Source organism: Euphorbia lathyris, chromosome 8, assembly GCF_963576675.1.
Source record: "Euphorbia lathyris chromosome 8, ddEupLath1.1, whole genome shotgun sequence".
Lineage (NCBI taxonomy): Eukaryota > Viridiplantae > Streptophyta > Magnoliopsida > Malpighiales > Euphorbiaceae > Euphorbia > Euphorbia lathyris.
The window spans coordinates 1,307,643-1,323,541 of record NC_088917.1 but is presented as its reverse complement, the minus strand read 5'-3'; the positions used below and the strand labels follow the sequence as shown (position 1 = coordinate 1,323,541).

General features: G+C 35.7%; 1 protein-coding gene across 1 annotated transcript; it reads left to right on the top strand.

The window, feature by feature from the left end:
- The first annotated feature begins 666 nt into the window (after positions 1–666).
- Positions 667–15,691, top strand: LOC136202376 (uncharacterized). The gene is made up of 22 exons (XM_065992950.1): positions 667–935; positions 1,208–1,885; positions 1,972–2,393; positions 2,592–3,231; positions 3,760–3,846; positions 4,317–4,363; positions 4,557–4,666; positions 4,778–4,878; positions 5,431–5,523; positions 5,662–5,745; positions 6,033–6,116; positions 6,519–6,587; positions 7,287–7,346; positions 8,253–8,324; positions 9,922–10,029; positions 10,146–10,222; positions 10,720–10,803; positions 12,434–12,542; positions 12,647–12,736; positions 13,557–13,622; positions 13,700–13,795; positions 15,195–15,691. Exons 1-22 carry the CDS (start codon positions 831–833, stop codon positions 15,339–15,341), a joined length of 3,429 nt encoding a protein of 1,142 aa, XP_065849022.1. The 5' UTR covers positions 667–830; the 3' UTR covers positions 15,342–15,691.
- Positions 15,692–15,899: the final 208 nt, after the last annotated feature.

Sequence of the window (15,899 nt, the reverse complement as noted above, 5' to 3'; positions counted from 1 at the left end):
ATGTATACAAAATTAAAAAATTGATTTAGAGTATGCTCTAAACGGATCCGCGGACCTCCTGCCATACGCAGGCGGGTCCAAGACCCGCCAACATGTGAAGGGAGGCGGGTCCAGCCCGCCTCCCTTAAGTAAAAGGCGGGTCCAGGGCCCGCCCCACTTAAGTACAAGGCGGGTCCAGGACCCGCCTTGAACATGATAAGATGGGTCACTGGACCCATCTTTCGCTAATACAGGGCGGATCCTGGATCCGCCCACGCCTAAAGTGGGGCGGGTTCGGGATCCGCCTACGTAAATAATTAAATTTTTTCTGTCCTGAATTTAAAAATTTTAAAAATTAACTAGATTGTTACCTCGTCTTCGGAGTTTTCCTGTTCCAACGTCCTCAGATACACAATTCTTAATTTTGTGCTTCGTTAGGGAGAGAGAGAGAGTAGGGTGATTTTCAAATTTTTTTTGGAAAAAATAAAAAGGGCATAATGGGTATGTAGGGGGTGGAGGCAGTAAAAAGGGAGCGGTATATAGTAACACCCTAAATAAATAGCAACACAAACAAAATATTGTGTTTGCCATTATTGACAAAACAATTGGGTCAGACCGGGCCGGGCTTGGCTGGGCTTAACAACCCCTTATCACAATGACACATTTTAGTACTATCCTCGCCAATCAGGAAACCCCCCAAAAGCCCTGCTATGATAAACCCTCTTGCTCCTCCGCCCTCTCTTCCACCGCCTACAGACTGAACTTTTTCTGCTTCTGCCATTTTCCGTCAGCCAAGCGCGACTCTGTAAATTTATAACCTTCTATCTCGGAAAAACAATGATTGAGAGGCCATGACTCAAATGCAGAGGAGCTTTCAATCCATTTCGACTGTCCCCTCCTCTTTTTTCCGGAGAACTTCTTCTTCAGCTGTGTGCCATTGTCTACTCATGGCTAAGGTGCTTTTCATACTCTCTTATATGCTTGGTCAACTTCAATTTTATGTGTATTCTCTGTAATCGCTTTGGCTTGTGCTTTGCCTGGTGTTATTTTTGAATGCTACAATGTATACTTGCATAGAGATGATCATCATCTACGTATTCTAAGTTTTTCCTTTCAATTTATTAAGGCAATCGCGATTACCTCCCTTTGTCATGTTACATTTCCTGTTTCTTATGTAGTTTTTGTTAATTTTATTTTTTTTAATCGAGGTCATGGGCTGTTTTTACAGTTGGACTGCCGGAGTCTTCAGAATCATCAAGCTTTTCATTTGTTATCTTCACCTTTTGGTACTTTTCGTAAATATGGACAATGCTCTCAGCTTGGACTGAAGAAATCGGGAGTATCATCTGTGATGGCTATCAGCCTTGCAAAGGTTCCCCAATATCTTAGCAATGGGCCTAGGAGGGGTTCAGATGTTTTCTCTTGTTCAAGACATGGATTTATTGATTCTTTAAATAGTATGAGCTACTCTTCTTTGAATAATGTTATCACACCTAGAGCTTCATGGCAGCGGCATTTTTCCAAAGCCTGTACTGTAAAAAATCTGAGTCGAAATGTTGGTGGCTTTAGCAAACAATCAAAGCAGTCAAAAACTTTGACAGCTCATTCGAAAAGCAAAGCTAATAATGTTAGTATTTCAGCTGATGGTAATGTCAATGCTGAGACATCAAGCAAAGAGCTAGTTGGAAATGTGAAACTAGGTTCCTCTGTTTCAACTTCCCCTGTTAGCACTAGTAACCCAAAATCTAAAGCTAGTGTAGGACAGAAAAAGAAATCAAAACCCAAGGCAAAAAAGGAACAATCTTCTGGCATTGCGCTGGAAAAAGCTGATGTTTCAGAATCTCTTCAAAGTTCTCGTACAAAAACTTCCGTTGCAAGAAGTCAGAGTTCCACAGTGGATTTAGAGGTTAGTAACTATTAATTTGTAGAGGAAATATGATTTAGTCCTTCACTCAATTATAAAATTTTAAATAACATCCACTTACTTTTCAGAAAAAATCAAGTGCAAAGACACCCAAAGAATTGGTGGGCGATTCTTCTTTAACAAAACAACAGTCCGCTAAGAAAAGCAAAACGAGTAGTGGAAAGGGTAAATCTAGAAAAACTGTTAATGGATCACTAGAGAAAGGGAAACCTCAAGCAATTGCTAAATTGAAACCTCTGACACAGGGGACACTTAAGCAGTTGTATCCTCCAACAGGAAAATCTGTTGTTGTGGTTGAATCTGCTACAAAGGCAAAGGTAATTCAGGGGTATCTTGGTGATATGTATGAAGTAATACCTAGCTATGGTCATGTAAGGGACCTGGCTGCGAGGTCTGGATCTGTGCGCCCTGACGATGACTTTAGTATGGTATGGGAGGTTCCTTCTGCTGCCTGGACTCATCTTAAGAGCATCAAGGTTTCATTGAGTGGGTAGGGTTTTCTCCTTAAATCGTTCATTGTTAATGATGCTTATGAGGGTGTAAATGTGCTGAAAGAAATGCAATATTCTGTGTGCTTGCTTGAAAGTTAAACTTTATATGACTTCTTCTGGTACTTGCCTCTTCCTCTTCCTTTTTCTATTTTTGTTTTATTTACCTAATCTCTCTCATCCTGTTGCCTTTCTCTCAGAGCGGAGAATCTTATACTTGCATCAGATCCTGATCGTGAAGGAGAGGCAATTGCTTGGCATATTATTGAGATGTTGCAACAACAGGATGCCTTACATCAAGGGATTAATTTGGCGAGAGTTGTCTTTCATGAAATAACTGAGGAATCTATAAAAAATGCTTTGAAAGCTCCAAGAGAAATAGATTTAAACTTAGTCCATGCATATCTTGCACGGCGAGCTCTTGATTACTTGATTGGATTCAATATTTCACCATTATTGTGGAGGAAATTACCGGGTTGCCAGTCAGCTGGACGTGTCCAATCTGCTGCATTGTCTCTTATATCTGACAGGGAAATGGAAATTGATGAATTTAAGCCACAAGAGTATTGGACCATTGAGGTTAATTTGTACAGTAAAGATCCAGGTTCTTTGGTTAATGCTCACTTGACTCATTTTGACTCAAAAAAGTTGACTCAGTTTTCAATTAGCTCTCATTCAGAGGCAAATGATATTGTAAACAAGATAAATACTTCAAGTTTTAAAGTTGTTGGCATCAAAGAAAACAAAACAAGGAGGAATCCTCCCACACCGTATATAACATCGACACTTCAACAGGATGCAGCAAACAAATTACATTTTCCTTCAACTTACACAATGAAGGTTTGGTAGTGTTTCTTCATTCCTTTTGGAACTTAAAATAGTTGGTATTTGACACTTAATTTAGCCAATTTTTTTATATTAGCTAATTAGCATATTATCGTGAACTATTTTTTTTATTTGGTAAATATTTCTATGTTTAGCTACTGTTTATATCACATAGCAAATGGTTATCCCGATCAAATTAACATGATTGTTTGGGTACTAGGTTATGCACTATTACAATGATGCTTTATCTGAACCATTCAGTCCCTTTATTTTCTCCAAACGAACATGGTAGAGTTTCATTGATTTTGTATGCATCATAGGTCTCCAACCCATTAGCACATGCTGCTGGAAAGGGCGACTTTGGTGCAAACCTTTAGATGAATTGTGTACGCATGGATCATTCTCTGTTGCTTTTGTTTAAAACATCTCTGGAAACTTACTTATGATATCATTATCTAGTGCATATGCATTTACATAAGTTAACCTATATTCCTTTATCATCTGATTTTTTCGTACTTATGTGACTTAATAATGTGGATACAGCTTGCACAAAAACTTTATGAAGGCGTTCAGTTATCAGATGGGCAGGCAAAGGGTTTGATAACCTATACAAGAACAGATGGATTACATGTGAGTTATCTTTTTTTAATATAGATATCCCCTTTTTCCCTGATGTTATTAGCTTCTACTTTTTTATTTAGTTTTATTTTTTTTATCATTAGCTATCTATATTTGTTAGCTTGTTCTATGAAGGAGCTTGGTTTCGTGTTTACATTACGTGCAGGTTAACATGCAATCCTGTGCCTGGTATTCAAAACGAATGTCTAAACGTAGGGAAAGTGAAAATTGAAGTTGGATTTTGTAGATTATATGATTCAGGGAACTGGTAGTAAGGTTACTTCATTTTAAATGTAATTGCAAAGACATGTGGAGGCTGTGCATAGCATATCTAACTCTCCTGAAATCCACAAAATCACAGTGCGGAAACTATGCTGAGGGACACCTTTTTATATGTTGTTTGTTCACACAATTAGTTGGTGTTTAATGACATTTATTGATTCCTTTGAATTTCTCAAATAATGTTTTGATCTTGCTCTCAGATTTCTGACGAAGCTGTTAGAGAAATACGTTCCTTGGTGATTGACAGGTAATTGTTCTGGGTTTCCGCTACTATTTTCGAGGATTATAAAAAGATGATGTCGACGTTTGTTATTATTAGTAAAGTCGCTCGAATTCAATCCATTTTCTCTTTGTCATTACTATTTTTGATCCATAGTTCCTGAACTTGTTCTTTTATCCTGTTAATCATTCTGGCTGCTTGCAAAATTACTTTTTTACAGGTATGGCCAGGATTTTGCATCTGGAAGTCCTCGTAAGTATTTTAAGAAGGTGAAGAATGCTCAAGAGGCCCATGAAGCAATTAGGCCCACCAATATTCGGTTGTTACCATGTAATAATGAATGTTGCTTGCAATGTGACTGTTTCAAATTTGAATTTCTTATGCAAATTGGCCAATTTTTTCAATACAAATGACAGTGGGTTCTTTGTTATCAACTTGTAGCACTGCTTCGTGATGTACTTGATGAAGATTCCTTGAAGTTGTACACGCTTATCTGGTCCCGTACCATGGCATGCCAAATGGAACCTGTTATCATTGAGCAGGTTAGAATGCATAATCTTTCAATGTAGCATTATAGTAAAAACTTCTCTGTGTTGATTCTAGTTTAATTGAATGTCTAAATTAGAGTGACAGCTTTTAATATATATTTTTCTACAGGTCATAGGTTTGTGTGTATGTGTACCAAAAGCGTCCATGTGTTAATTATCTTTATAATGTCAATAGCATCTCAAATGCATAGTTAGGTGTCCAAAGCAACTGAAAGTAATGATAACTTAAATATAACAAACAACAAGTGCTTAGTGCTTATATAACAGCTTAATTCTTGGATCTAGCAACAGTGGTTGTATATATCTGGTTGTTAGTGAGTGAAAGAATATTGATGCAAATTTTCCTGATTATTCGTCTTCACACTGGGGGTGGACGGGTTTACTGTGTAGCGAAGGGCATTGAGGTTGGTAATGTGGTTGCCTGGAAAAAATGCATATTACTTTTGGTCACAATTCATTTTTCGTGTTCTGATAATGTGCTGGATAGGGATAGTTGTCATCTACACTTCGTCTAATGGTTTTTTTTGATCTTTTTGTCGTAACTAGATCCAACTTGATGTTGGGAATGCTGATGGGTTGATTGCTGTCAGATCTTCGTGCTCCAGAGTTGGGTTTGTAGGGTACCAAGCTGCTTACGAGGTACTATTATGTTCCACTTTTAAGGGCCTTCTGTGCAGTGTATTTTTTTTTTTATTGCTTCTCTTTGATGAGCTGGACTGCAAGCAAGTGGTAAGAGATCAGTCTGACTTAAACCTCCATAATTCTTTTTGTTTACAGGATACTGATGCCGGGGCGGTAAGATACAAGGAAAATGATGTGTATGATCGGCTGGAAGCTTTTGAAATTCACAAGTCACTCAAGGTAGTGATACTTCAATTACATGAAAGAAAATACATCACAATGCAAATCTTTTTTGTTTAATCTAATGATTTGACAAACTACCGTATAAAAATATAAGAATAATACAAATCTGATGAAAATAATAATTAATTTAAATTTTGATAAAATAAAATACAAATTTCTTACATGTGTATTGCCAGCTTTCTTTCCTTTTAACTTTCTTAAAGATAGCTCTTTAAATAGGATGTTTAACTTGAAATCTCATACATGTGCTTTAAAGTGTGCCCCTCTAATTTACATGTTCATAGCCAGGGGATCCTTTGAATCTTGGTGATGTAAAACTCAAGGAGCACTCTACCCAACCTCCACCACGCTACTCTGAAGGATCATTGGTACAGTACTGTTATCTATTATTAATAGTAGAAGCATTTCTGTATATTCTTTTCTCTGTTTGTACTTTTTATGATTGTTGGCAATCATCTCTGTTCTGCTCTTTTTCTTTCGCTAGAAAAGTTGATTTTTTTTTTCTTAACCTAATTATTAACGTTTTAAAGTTACATTTAGTCAAGATAGATCTTTAAAGATGTTAGATGTCTATGCTTTTTGGTTTGATTGAAAAACTAACATAAAAGGTCTCCATATCTTATGAATTATACATGGCTAAATACATTCTTACGTGAATTAATTACATCTAACAATGTTATCTAAATGTGGTAATACTATTCTTGACTCTGGAAATGAATGTACCTTAACATAGTGGATATATTTTTCTGGGTGTGATTTGCATGTAACAGGTTAAGAAGTTGGAGGAACTTGGCATTGGAAGACCTTCAACTTATGCAAGCACTATCAAAGTTTTGCAGGTAGGTTGTAGCAATACAATGTTTCCTTTAAGAAATTAATCCTCATACTATGGCTCTTTAAATTGGATAAAATGGTTTCAGTCTACTACAGATGGTATAAAAGTAGAAATAGGCAAATTCATATCTCTGAGTGGGTGGATTTGTTGGTAATAGCTTATAGGAAAGATGTGACATCTAGAATTCCCTAGACTATAAGCTAATCTCTTGATATAAAATTATATAAAGCTAATATGCAACTTCTTGGAGTATGAGAAGAAAAAGATATTGGGTGGTGAGTTTGGGACTACTGCACTAAATAGAGTTTTCAGGGAAGTTGGGAGTTGGGGAATTCTAAAATGTTATTTTTATGGTGTTTAATGAGTATGAACGATTATTACTTGCTCAGAAAGTGTTCTGTTATGCTCCGTGAAGGCAATACTTTTTCTTGATACAACATTTAGTAAGAGATGATTGAAGAATTTTATTAAAATAAACGGGATCTTTTTTTTTTTAATTACTATTGGTAACTTGATTTTTTTAGTATTTTTTTGATAAAGCTGAAGTGAAAAAAAATATGATTTGCTTTGTCATTGGAGATTCATGTCATTAAATTTTGTCAAATGTGCCCACAACTAGTATTTGTTGTAAAGCTTTTTTATTAGTTCTATATTTTGTATTTGTTGTGGCCTTGTAATAACATTTTTTGGTTTGTGTTACCAGGATAGGAACTACGTGACCATAAAAAGCCGCGTGTTGTATCCAGAATTTCGTGGTCGCATGGTAAGTTATAAGATTCTCTATTTAAGTCTTAGGGGTTGTTTGATAACCAAATCAAGCACTTAAAATTAATATAGTAAGTGCTTATTGCTTTTTAGTTTGCTTGATAACACCACTTAAAAATTCCAGTTAAGTCTAAAAATCACTTATTCTAACAAGTCACAATATTTAACTTAGAATTTTTTAATTTACACATTATCAACTAATATTTTTAGTATTTATCAAGCAGTTTCATCATTTAATACTTTCAGCATTTATAATATTCAACACTTAAAATTAAGTACTTATTTTTTTCAGCACTTAATTTTAAGTTTTATTAATCGACACATTACATTTACCATTCTGTCAAACTCCTTAAATTATTATTTTCCTATAGAAGTATTGGTGAATTTGTTGCATGAAAAATCTATAATATCTTAATTTTTTTACTACATAGAAATTTCAATGTGGAAATAACTGCCTATCATGAGATTTTAATTTGCCTACTGAATAGATATTGGAGTTTGTTTCAGTTTATAGTCCATGTGCTTACGCCAAGCGTGTCTATTGTTGGAGTATTTGATTTGTACATAATTCAAATTGAAATTAGTGTAACTCACAATTATAGAGCATTGATGTCCGGCGCCATATTTGAAGGTTGCTGAAATTTTCAATTAGCAAATTCCAAAAATGGCCTTACTAGAATGTCTATCATTATGAAATAGAGATTTTAGTAAATTTTTACACAAAATTGTATTTGCAACAAAAAGCCTAAACATTTGAGATTTTGATGTGAACCTATAATGCTTTTATAGGGTCTTTGAATGCCTATTTGCCTTCTGCTAATTAATCTCCCATATAGTTGCAGTTGCAACGAGATTAGTTGATAATTTGAGACTTTTCTTAACTATAATTATTTTTTGGTATTAGGTGTCAGCTTTTCTCTCTCATCATTTTACTGAAGTCACAGACTACAGCTTCACTGCTGATATGGAGACTGAGGTGATTTAATTAACTTGCAATAAAAAGTCTGTTTATCTTCTTTATGAAGTCACATTACTTCCTCATTACTGCCGTTTAAAGGATATATTTTAACATTTGCACCTGTTATGTGATCTGATTGTGTTCTTATAGGAAACGTTTTTATTTTTTATTTTTAATGCATCTCTAAAATATAAGAAGGAACTGCTAAAAAGGACACAAATTTTGCTGGGTGCAACACTAGTTAAACCAGAGCTTTATTGCCAAAATAAGGGAGTAATTTACTACATAAAGTAGTCTGAAAAGTTAAGAAAAAGCAGTTGCAAAGCACAACATACAGTTAAAAGTCGATTCTTATTTATTAGTAATGCTTAATAAAGGTTTTATATTAAGATGAGGGCTGGTCCTGAGATTTCGAGTGCACGGTACAAAACTTAAAGAAAAGTGCCCAACTAATAAAACGAAAAATATAATATTTTAGAATTTTATTAGAGAAAATCAAGTAAAAATAGTTCTTGCATTTTTTGAAGCAAAATTACTAATTAGACTCTTCTGAGACCGAGTTCCTTTAGCTAATATCCGGATGCCTTTCAGTGGAGGGTTTGAGCGGAGAAAATAATGAAGCCAATAAGTAGGCTAGCTCGAGTATGATCGCAATTCAGTGAAGAGGATCTCTCCCGTAGACTAGATTATGTATACTTACCTTGAGGCTTAAGAGCCTATACATAGAGGTTTTGGAAAGTCCTTTCCCTAGCAGGGTTCGACTTTCCTTAACACAGATAAGGAAGGAATAACCCACCTTCCTTATTAGTCATTGTCGACCTAGGAAGAGATTTCCTTCCTTAATAAGGAGAATACCCTTAGTGTCCTGTATTTTTAGGACGTTTTTATCAATATTCTTTCAGATGTAAGACTGGGGTGGGGTGTTACAAACTCTCTCATCCTATGCTAATGTTAATATACTTGTCAGGGCTATATTGTAGTCCAGAATCTTGGCACTATGTGTGCAATAAATTTTAGAGATGATTCTTACAAGTTTGACTCACCCCTTTCGATGGTGTAACTCATAATTCCTCAGAATTCTGAGGTTTGCACTCAGGCTGGAGAGTGGCTTTGATGCTATAGTTATCATCCTACCCTGCAAACTGTGAGCCTAACAACTGGGAGGGCTAGGCTGAAGCACCTGATAGAGAACACAAACATAGAACCCTTACTAAACTATTTCTATATGCTCGACCTCATTTCTCCAAATTGTATGTAACGAAACTTTCCTGAAAGGTATAGTCATAGGTTCTCCATACCAAGCTTAAAAATCACTCTGTTTATTCCCTTGATTTTATTCATAAGAAAATACCTCTTATCCAAAACAGTAACTTAAAAATGTTGTAAAACATTTCCAAAGTTGACCACCATTTTGTTCAATTCCATTGCATGTACCTTGGATATCTATTGTTAGACACCCCTCACAATTTTTACAGATTTCCACATTAGTAAACTTTCATAGTTGCACTTTTCTCTTCAGAAAAGAAAGAAAGAGAGAAAGAATACGCATTTTGATATGTTTTCCTTCTTTTGGTCTATGTGGTGACTGCTAATTTCTTGTTTGTCTCATCTTCAGCTTGATAATGTTTCTGCTGGCATAACTGAATGGAAGGGTCTACTCAAAGATTACTGGAGTCGATTTAGCACATATTGTAAGCGTGCTGATGGTGTCCATATCCATCAGGTTTGTTTCAGTTTCCCATTGAAGGTTCTGATGATGTTGTCCTCAAGAAGTTCTATTTTCTTTTTGATATCGCTTATGGAAAGATCAATAGTTAGTTGGCTTTTATTCATTTGCAGGTGGAGAAGATGCTGGAGAAAATATTTGGTGATTTTTTGTTTGGTACACTCCCTAATCAAAGCAAGGCATGCCCAAGGTAATTGACATTAAGCTTCCTCTCATTTCTTCCTCTTTTTCCCACCTAATTTAGAGGGTAAATAATTTATTAGTCCCCACCTTTTAACGTGACACACCGTTTAGTCCCCTATTTTGAAAAACACATTTTAAGGTCTCTAACCCTTGTCACTGTTAACATTTTGGTCCTTCTGTCCATTTCTTTTAGATTTTTAATGGTTATATTCGGCATGAACCGGTTGACAGAAAATAACAAAGTAACAGGGCCATTTTGTATTGCATTATGGCTCGCTATCCTGAAAGCTTAGATATGTTTGGTTAAAAATCTAAAAAAATAGATAAAAGGACTAAAGGGTTAAAAATGACAAAAGATAGGGACCTTATAATGTGTTTTTCAAAATAAGAGGACTAAACAGTGTGTTAAGTAAAAAGGTGGGGACTGATAAATTATTTACCCTAATTTAAACTGCTCTTTTCTTGACAAAATAGTTTTATTCTAATTGTCTGAACTTATTTCAGTTGTTTGGAGGGCACTTTGATCTTCAAAGTAAGTAGATATGGTGCAGGCTATTTTATAGGCTGCGATCAACATCCAAAGTGCAAGTGAGTATGAAACAGCTTGATATTTATATAATTTCAAGTGTGTATTTTGTGTATAATTTTACGTGCTACTGAAGAGAGGGAAAAAGTCAAAATATAAATCTTCCTCCTGTTATAATAGTATTTTCCGATATTGGTATTTATGAATGGAGATCTAAAAACATCTTATAGTTACATTTTTCACTATGAATCATAACATCCTAAAGGTCTTTTTATCGTTATCTAAAGATTTTGTGGCCAATGTATTTAACTTTTATAAATTACATGCATGGATTGGCATTTTCAGGCCACATTTTGTCAGGAGCATGTGAACAAAAACAGTTGCAACAGAAACATTACTGCTATTCTTATTTGTGCAGATTCCTGTCAAAGTTTGGCCTTACTGCATCCTATTAGTTTGCCACGTATTTTAATAGCAAAAAGGAATCTTTGCCTTAGGATGTAGGAATAATATTTGTCCTTAAGAAATCATAACATCATTTAAAAAAAGAAAAGGAAGGCTTTTGTTATTAACTATTGTAGATATTAATATGATTTGGGCCTTTAACTATCAGCTTAAGCTTTTAGTTCATTTGGTTCCATAACACAATATCAGAGTTTCTTTGACTAAGAAGGGTTTGATTCATAGCAACCCCATTTGTTGATTTAATTTCAACACATGGTAAGATGAGCCTGTGTTGTTCATACTTCAAGCCCAGTTGGTGTTGCATGCGGGAGTGCTCAGATGTTAATATGAATTGGGCCTTTAATCACAAACTCGAGGATTTTACAGAATCATTTTGATTATTAAATGTTTGAACCTATTTTTTGTTCAATTGGTTATATGCCAACTATTAATCACAAACTCTTAAGGATTTTACAAAATCATTTTGATTGTTAAATGTGCGGACCTGTTAAAAAGAGCCTGGCAAAGTAACTCTTAATACATCAATTTTTCTTGGGAAAGCCTTGGCGCAACGGTAAACGTTGTTGTCGTGTGACCAAGAGGTCACGGGTTCGAGTCTTAGGAGCGGCCTCTTGCCAAATAAATTGGTAGGGGAAGGCTTGCTCCCGGTACACCCTTGTGGTGGGACCCCTCCCCGGACCCTCGCTCAGCGGGGACGCGTAGTGCACCGGGCCGCCCTAAACATATAAATTAAAATAAGCCTAATACATCCCTACCCCCCAGTACTTGTCCAAAAAATTCAACAGCCCCCTTATACTTTTAAAATGTCCTATTTACCCCTGGACTTGTTTAAAGTTACCTATTAACCCCCTAAAATCCACGTGGCGGAGTAAGGAGAGACTTTGGAAAAGTTGAATTGTGTACACTAAGCAAGTTCAGGGTCTCAATAGATCATTTAAAAAAGTTCATGGGGCTAATAGGCACCTTTCAGAGAGTCAATGGGTCACTTGGTAAATAGAACTTTTTCAAAGTACAAGGGGCGGTTGACTTTTTTGGACAATACACTGGATGTAAAGCCATTAAAATATGTAAAGAAGCTATGAAAGATGAAACCGTATTCATTCCGGCTACTTTGTAAGTTTTCTTGATTGCAACTTTAGAGTTGCTTTATTGAGGCTTTGGGCATCATCCTTGTGCATTTCTTTTTCTTTGGTTGCTTCCTTTGGTGAACTTGATCGGATTGTGTAGGTATATTGCTAAGACATTATATGGTGATGAAGAAGAAGATGATGTTCCCCATAACAGTTCGGTAGAGGAACCAAAATTGCTTGGTGTTCATCCTGTTTCTAATGAAAAGGTTCTGCTTGAACCTTGAGTTCGTATTTGTTTGCTGATGAGCTTGAATTAATTACATTTGAAAATTTCAAAATACTTGAGTTGAATAAATAAATTGTCTTTCAGGTTCTCTTGAAGAGTGGTCCCTATGGATTCTATGTACAGCTTGGTGAAGACAGGAAAGGGGACTCACCAAAACGAGCCTCTGTTTCTCACGTATGTAAAGTATTTGCTAGAGTTATTTCAGTTGATTGAATCCTCTGTCCAACCCTAGGTTTATCACTCCTCTAGCCGATTTGGGGATGTCATCGGCCTAGGGCTGTAAATGAGCTGAGCCGCTCATGAGCAGCTCGACGTTCAGCTTGATAAAAGCTCAACCATATTCGGCTCGATTTATAAACTAGCCGAGCTTGAGTACAGTGAAAAGCTTGAAAGCTCACGAGCAGACTCGGTTACAAGTTCATGAACAAGCTCGATTACAATGTTCATGAACACGCTCGTAAGCAAGCTTGGTTCGATTTTTTTTTATTTTTTTATAATAGTATTTCTATCAAGGGGAAATATAAAACAGTATAGTTTTGTGTAAATTTTAGTTCCGTAGGTTTCAAAAGTATGTGGTTTTGTGTTAAAGAAATTTCAAATGAACATAATTAATGAGTTGTTCACGAGCAGAGTTCATAAACATAATTCAGGTGCAGCTCGCGAGCAGCTCACGAACAAGATGTTGAGCTCGATCTTGTCAATCTTCTGACGAACCGATCATGAGCAGGCCAAAGCTCAGCTTGATTATAGCCTACAACGGCCCAGATTGCTACCAAAAGCACTTTATTGATTGTATTGCACGTTTTCTGTCATTTGCATCTTTTCACTATTTCTTATTCATATATTTCATGAATGATGGCTTCTCTAAAATGCATAAGCATCTGCAATGTTTCTCATCTCAAATTTCAAGCAATCCAGGGCGCATTAAATGATTTATGAATATGCTGCCAGTCCTTCAAATGAATGATTGAAAGATCATTTTTTTTTTGTTCAGATAAAGGACGTGAATAGTATTACAGTGGAAGCAGCTCTAGAGTTGCTACGTTACCCGATCACATTGGTACGCCTGCCAATCTCACCGAGAAATATGCATTTTGTTTTTTGCAGACTATCTAAATCATGTTCAATTTTTTCTAGGGCAAACATCCGAAGGATGGCAATCCTGTAATAATAAAGCTTGCAAAGGTTGGATTTGTTGTAAAACATCGAAGAACAAGTGCTTCAGTTCCCAAGGTATGGATTATGTTGCTTCTTTTCATGTTCATCTTTCTTTTCGATGAAAATTCCTTTCTGCCTTGTCATTGAAATCCATGAATTCAGTAATTTCTTTAGAAAATAAGGCCACTTTAAGGAATTGTAAAAGGTGGCAAGTATCGGGTTTGTGTCAGTTTCAGATTAGTGTCAAAATGAGTCAACCCTAACCCAACCCAAAAACTTTCGTGTCATAATCGTGTTAATCTAATCAGGTTAGTATCGATTTCGTGTTGGGTTTTCCTAATTAGGGACCAGCAGCATAGCTCATACTTCTATCTCTTTTTTTCCTAATTATAATGTTTCCCGCGTCCATGTCCGTATTCGTATCCTACATGTCCGTGCAACATACTGCTCATTCATGGCTTCGCTTTCCTTCCTTGTTCAAAGTGTCAAACTAACAAATCTGTATGGAGTACATCAAAAAATAGAGGTTGATGTGTCACTTGTTTCCTAATCATTATTACCTTGTTGTAGAGTGTAATCCCGTAGTTGGTATCGGGGAAGGGAAACTGAAATGACATTACTACCCTTCTGTACCTTTGGCATAAAGTTAGATCTGACAATTATCGTGTTCGAGTTGTGTTCGTATCGTGTCATTTTCGGGTTCGTGTTAAAAAGAGTAGACCCAAACCCAACCCAAAAACTTTCGTGTCACAATCGTGTTAACTTGTTCGGGTTAGTGTCGATTTTGTGACGTGTTTTCGGGGTACATGTAATTTTGTTATGCATATATATTAATGATAACTTTTAAAAATATAAGAATATTTTTAAATACTTTATGTCATTTTTAGATTATTATGTTAACATTAACCATCGAGAAGTGTGGTAATATCATGTTAGGAGGTGATGTAACATGTTTATAATAATTAAGGAGGTTCAATTCATATTTGCAAGTAATAATTATAATTTTATTATCTTTATTAATAAAGTGACATAAAAATACGAGAGAATATAACAATAATTTTAAATATTCGTGTTATTTCGTGTCGTTTTTGGGTTAGCATATCAACCCTAACCCAATCCAAAAATTTGCGTGCCAGTTTTTTATCAACCTGAAAATGACATATTACCTACTAAGCTAAACCCAAACACTAAAATTACGTGTTGATTTTATGCGTGTAATCGGATCGCGAGTACTTTTTCCACCTCTACATAAAGTGGGTGGCTTCATGTGATTGCTTGAAGACAATGACTGCTCATCGATGTTGCACGGACACTTCGCATTAATAGCCTTTCCGCATTTTTTGTCCGTGCCCATATCCTAAACGTCCGTCCAACATGGCTGCTCATCATGACTTCCCTTTCGTTGTTCAAGTGTCAAACTAACAAATCCATATGCAAAATAGAGATTAACGTGTTACTTCTTATATGTGTGCAGAATATGAAGCCGGAAAACGTCAGCTTAGAGAAAGCGTTGGAGTTATTATCAGGTGACGACGCGAGGCGCAGCGGTCGTCCTAAGAAAGAATCAAAGGTTCAACCTAAGAAGAAAGGAACAAAGCTTCAAGTAGCTAAGGCTGTTTAGGCAGACAGTGATTTCATGGAAGAGATTGATTCCCTCGCCACAAGCCGAATTTTTTAACAACACAAACATGTTTTTGCCAACATGTTTACACCCAGGATGATAATAAACATTAAGCAATTTTGTGGCAAGGTCATTTCTTTTTATTATCATAATTATTTTAGGTTTTGGAGGGATTTATATTCATTTATAGGAGCAGGTCATTAGATTTTTAGGATATATAGTAATTTGTAAAGTTGTAATATACTATAATTTATTAAAACTGAGTACATTCATAGTCCCCGTTGGGTACATTGTAATGCGCGTTGTAATGTCAATTACAATGGAAGCTCATTACCATGTTTGGTTGGTCAGATCGTTTTTGTCATAATGGAACCACAAATACATTACTTAATTTTTTTCTTTGCACATTTATGTAATGAGCATTACGAACAAAAGAGACATGAATCCCTATTACTAGTAACTCTTGTATTTTTTTTATTACTAGTGATGAAATACGAAAAAACCATAAAAAAATTGAAAATGTAAAAAATGTGAAAAAACCGAAAACGAGAAAAAATG

Excerpts from the sequence above, each read along its gene's own strand:
- LOC136202376 (XM_065992950.1), top strand. The coding sequence starts at position 831 with ATGACTCAAATGCAGAGGAGCTTTCAATCCATTTCGACTGTCCCCTCC. Across the intron at positions 8,325-9,921 it reads CTGCTGATATGGAGACTGAG|CTTGATAATGTTTCTGCTGG; the intron begins GTGATTTAATTA and ends TCTCATCTTCAG. Across the intron at positions 10,804-12,433 it reads GATCAACATCCAAAGTGCAA|GTATATTGCTAAGACATTAT; the intron begins GTGAGTATGAAA and ends CGGATTGTGTAG.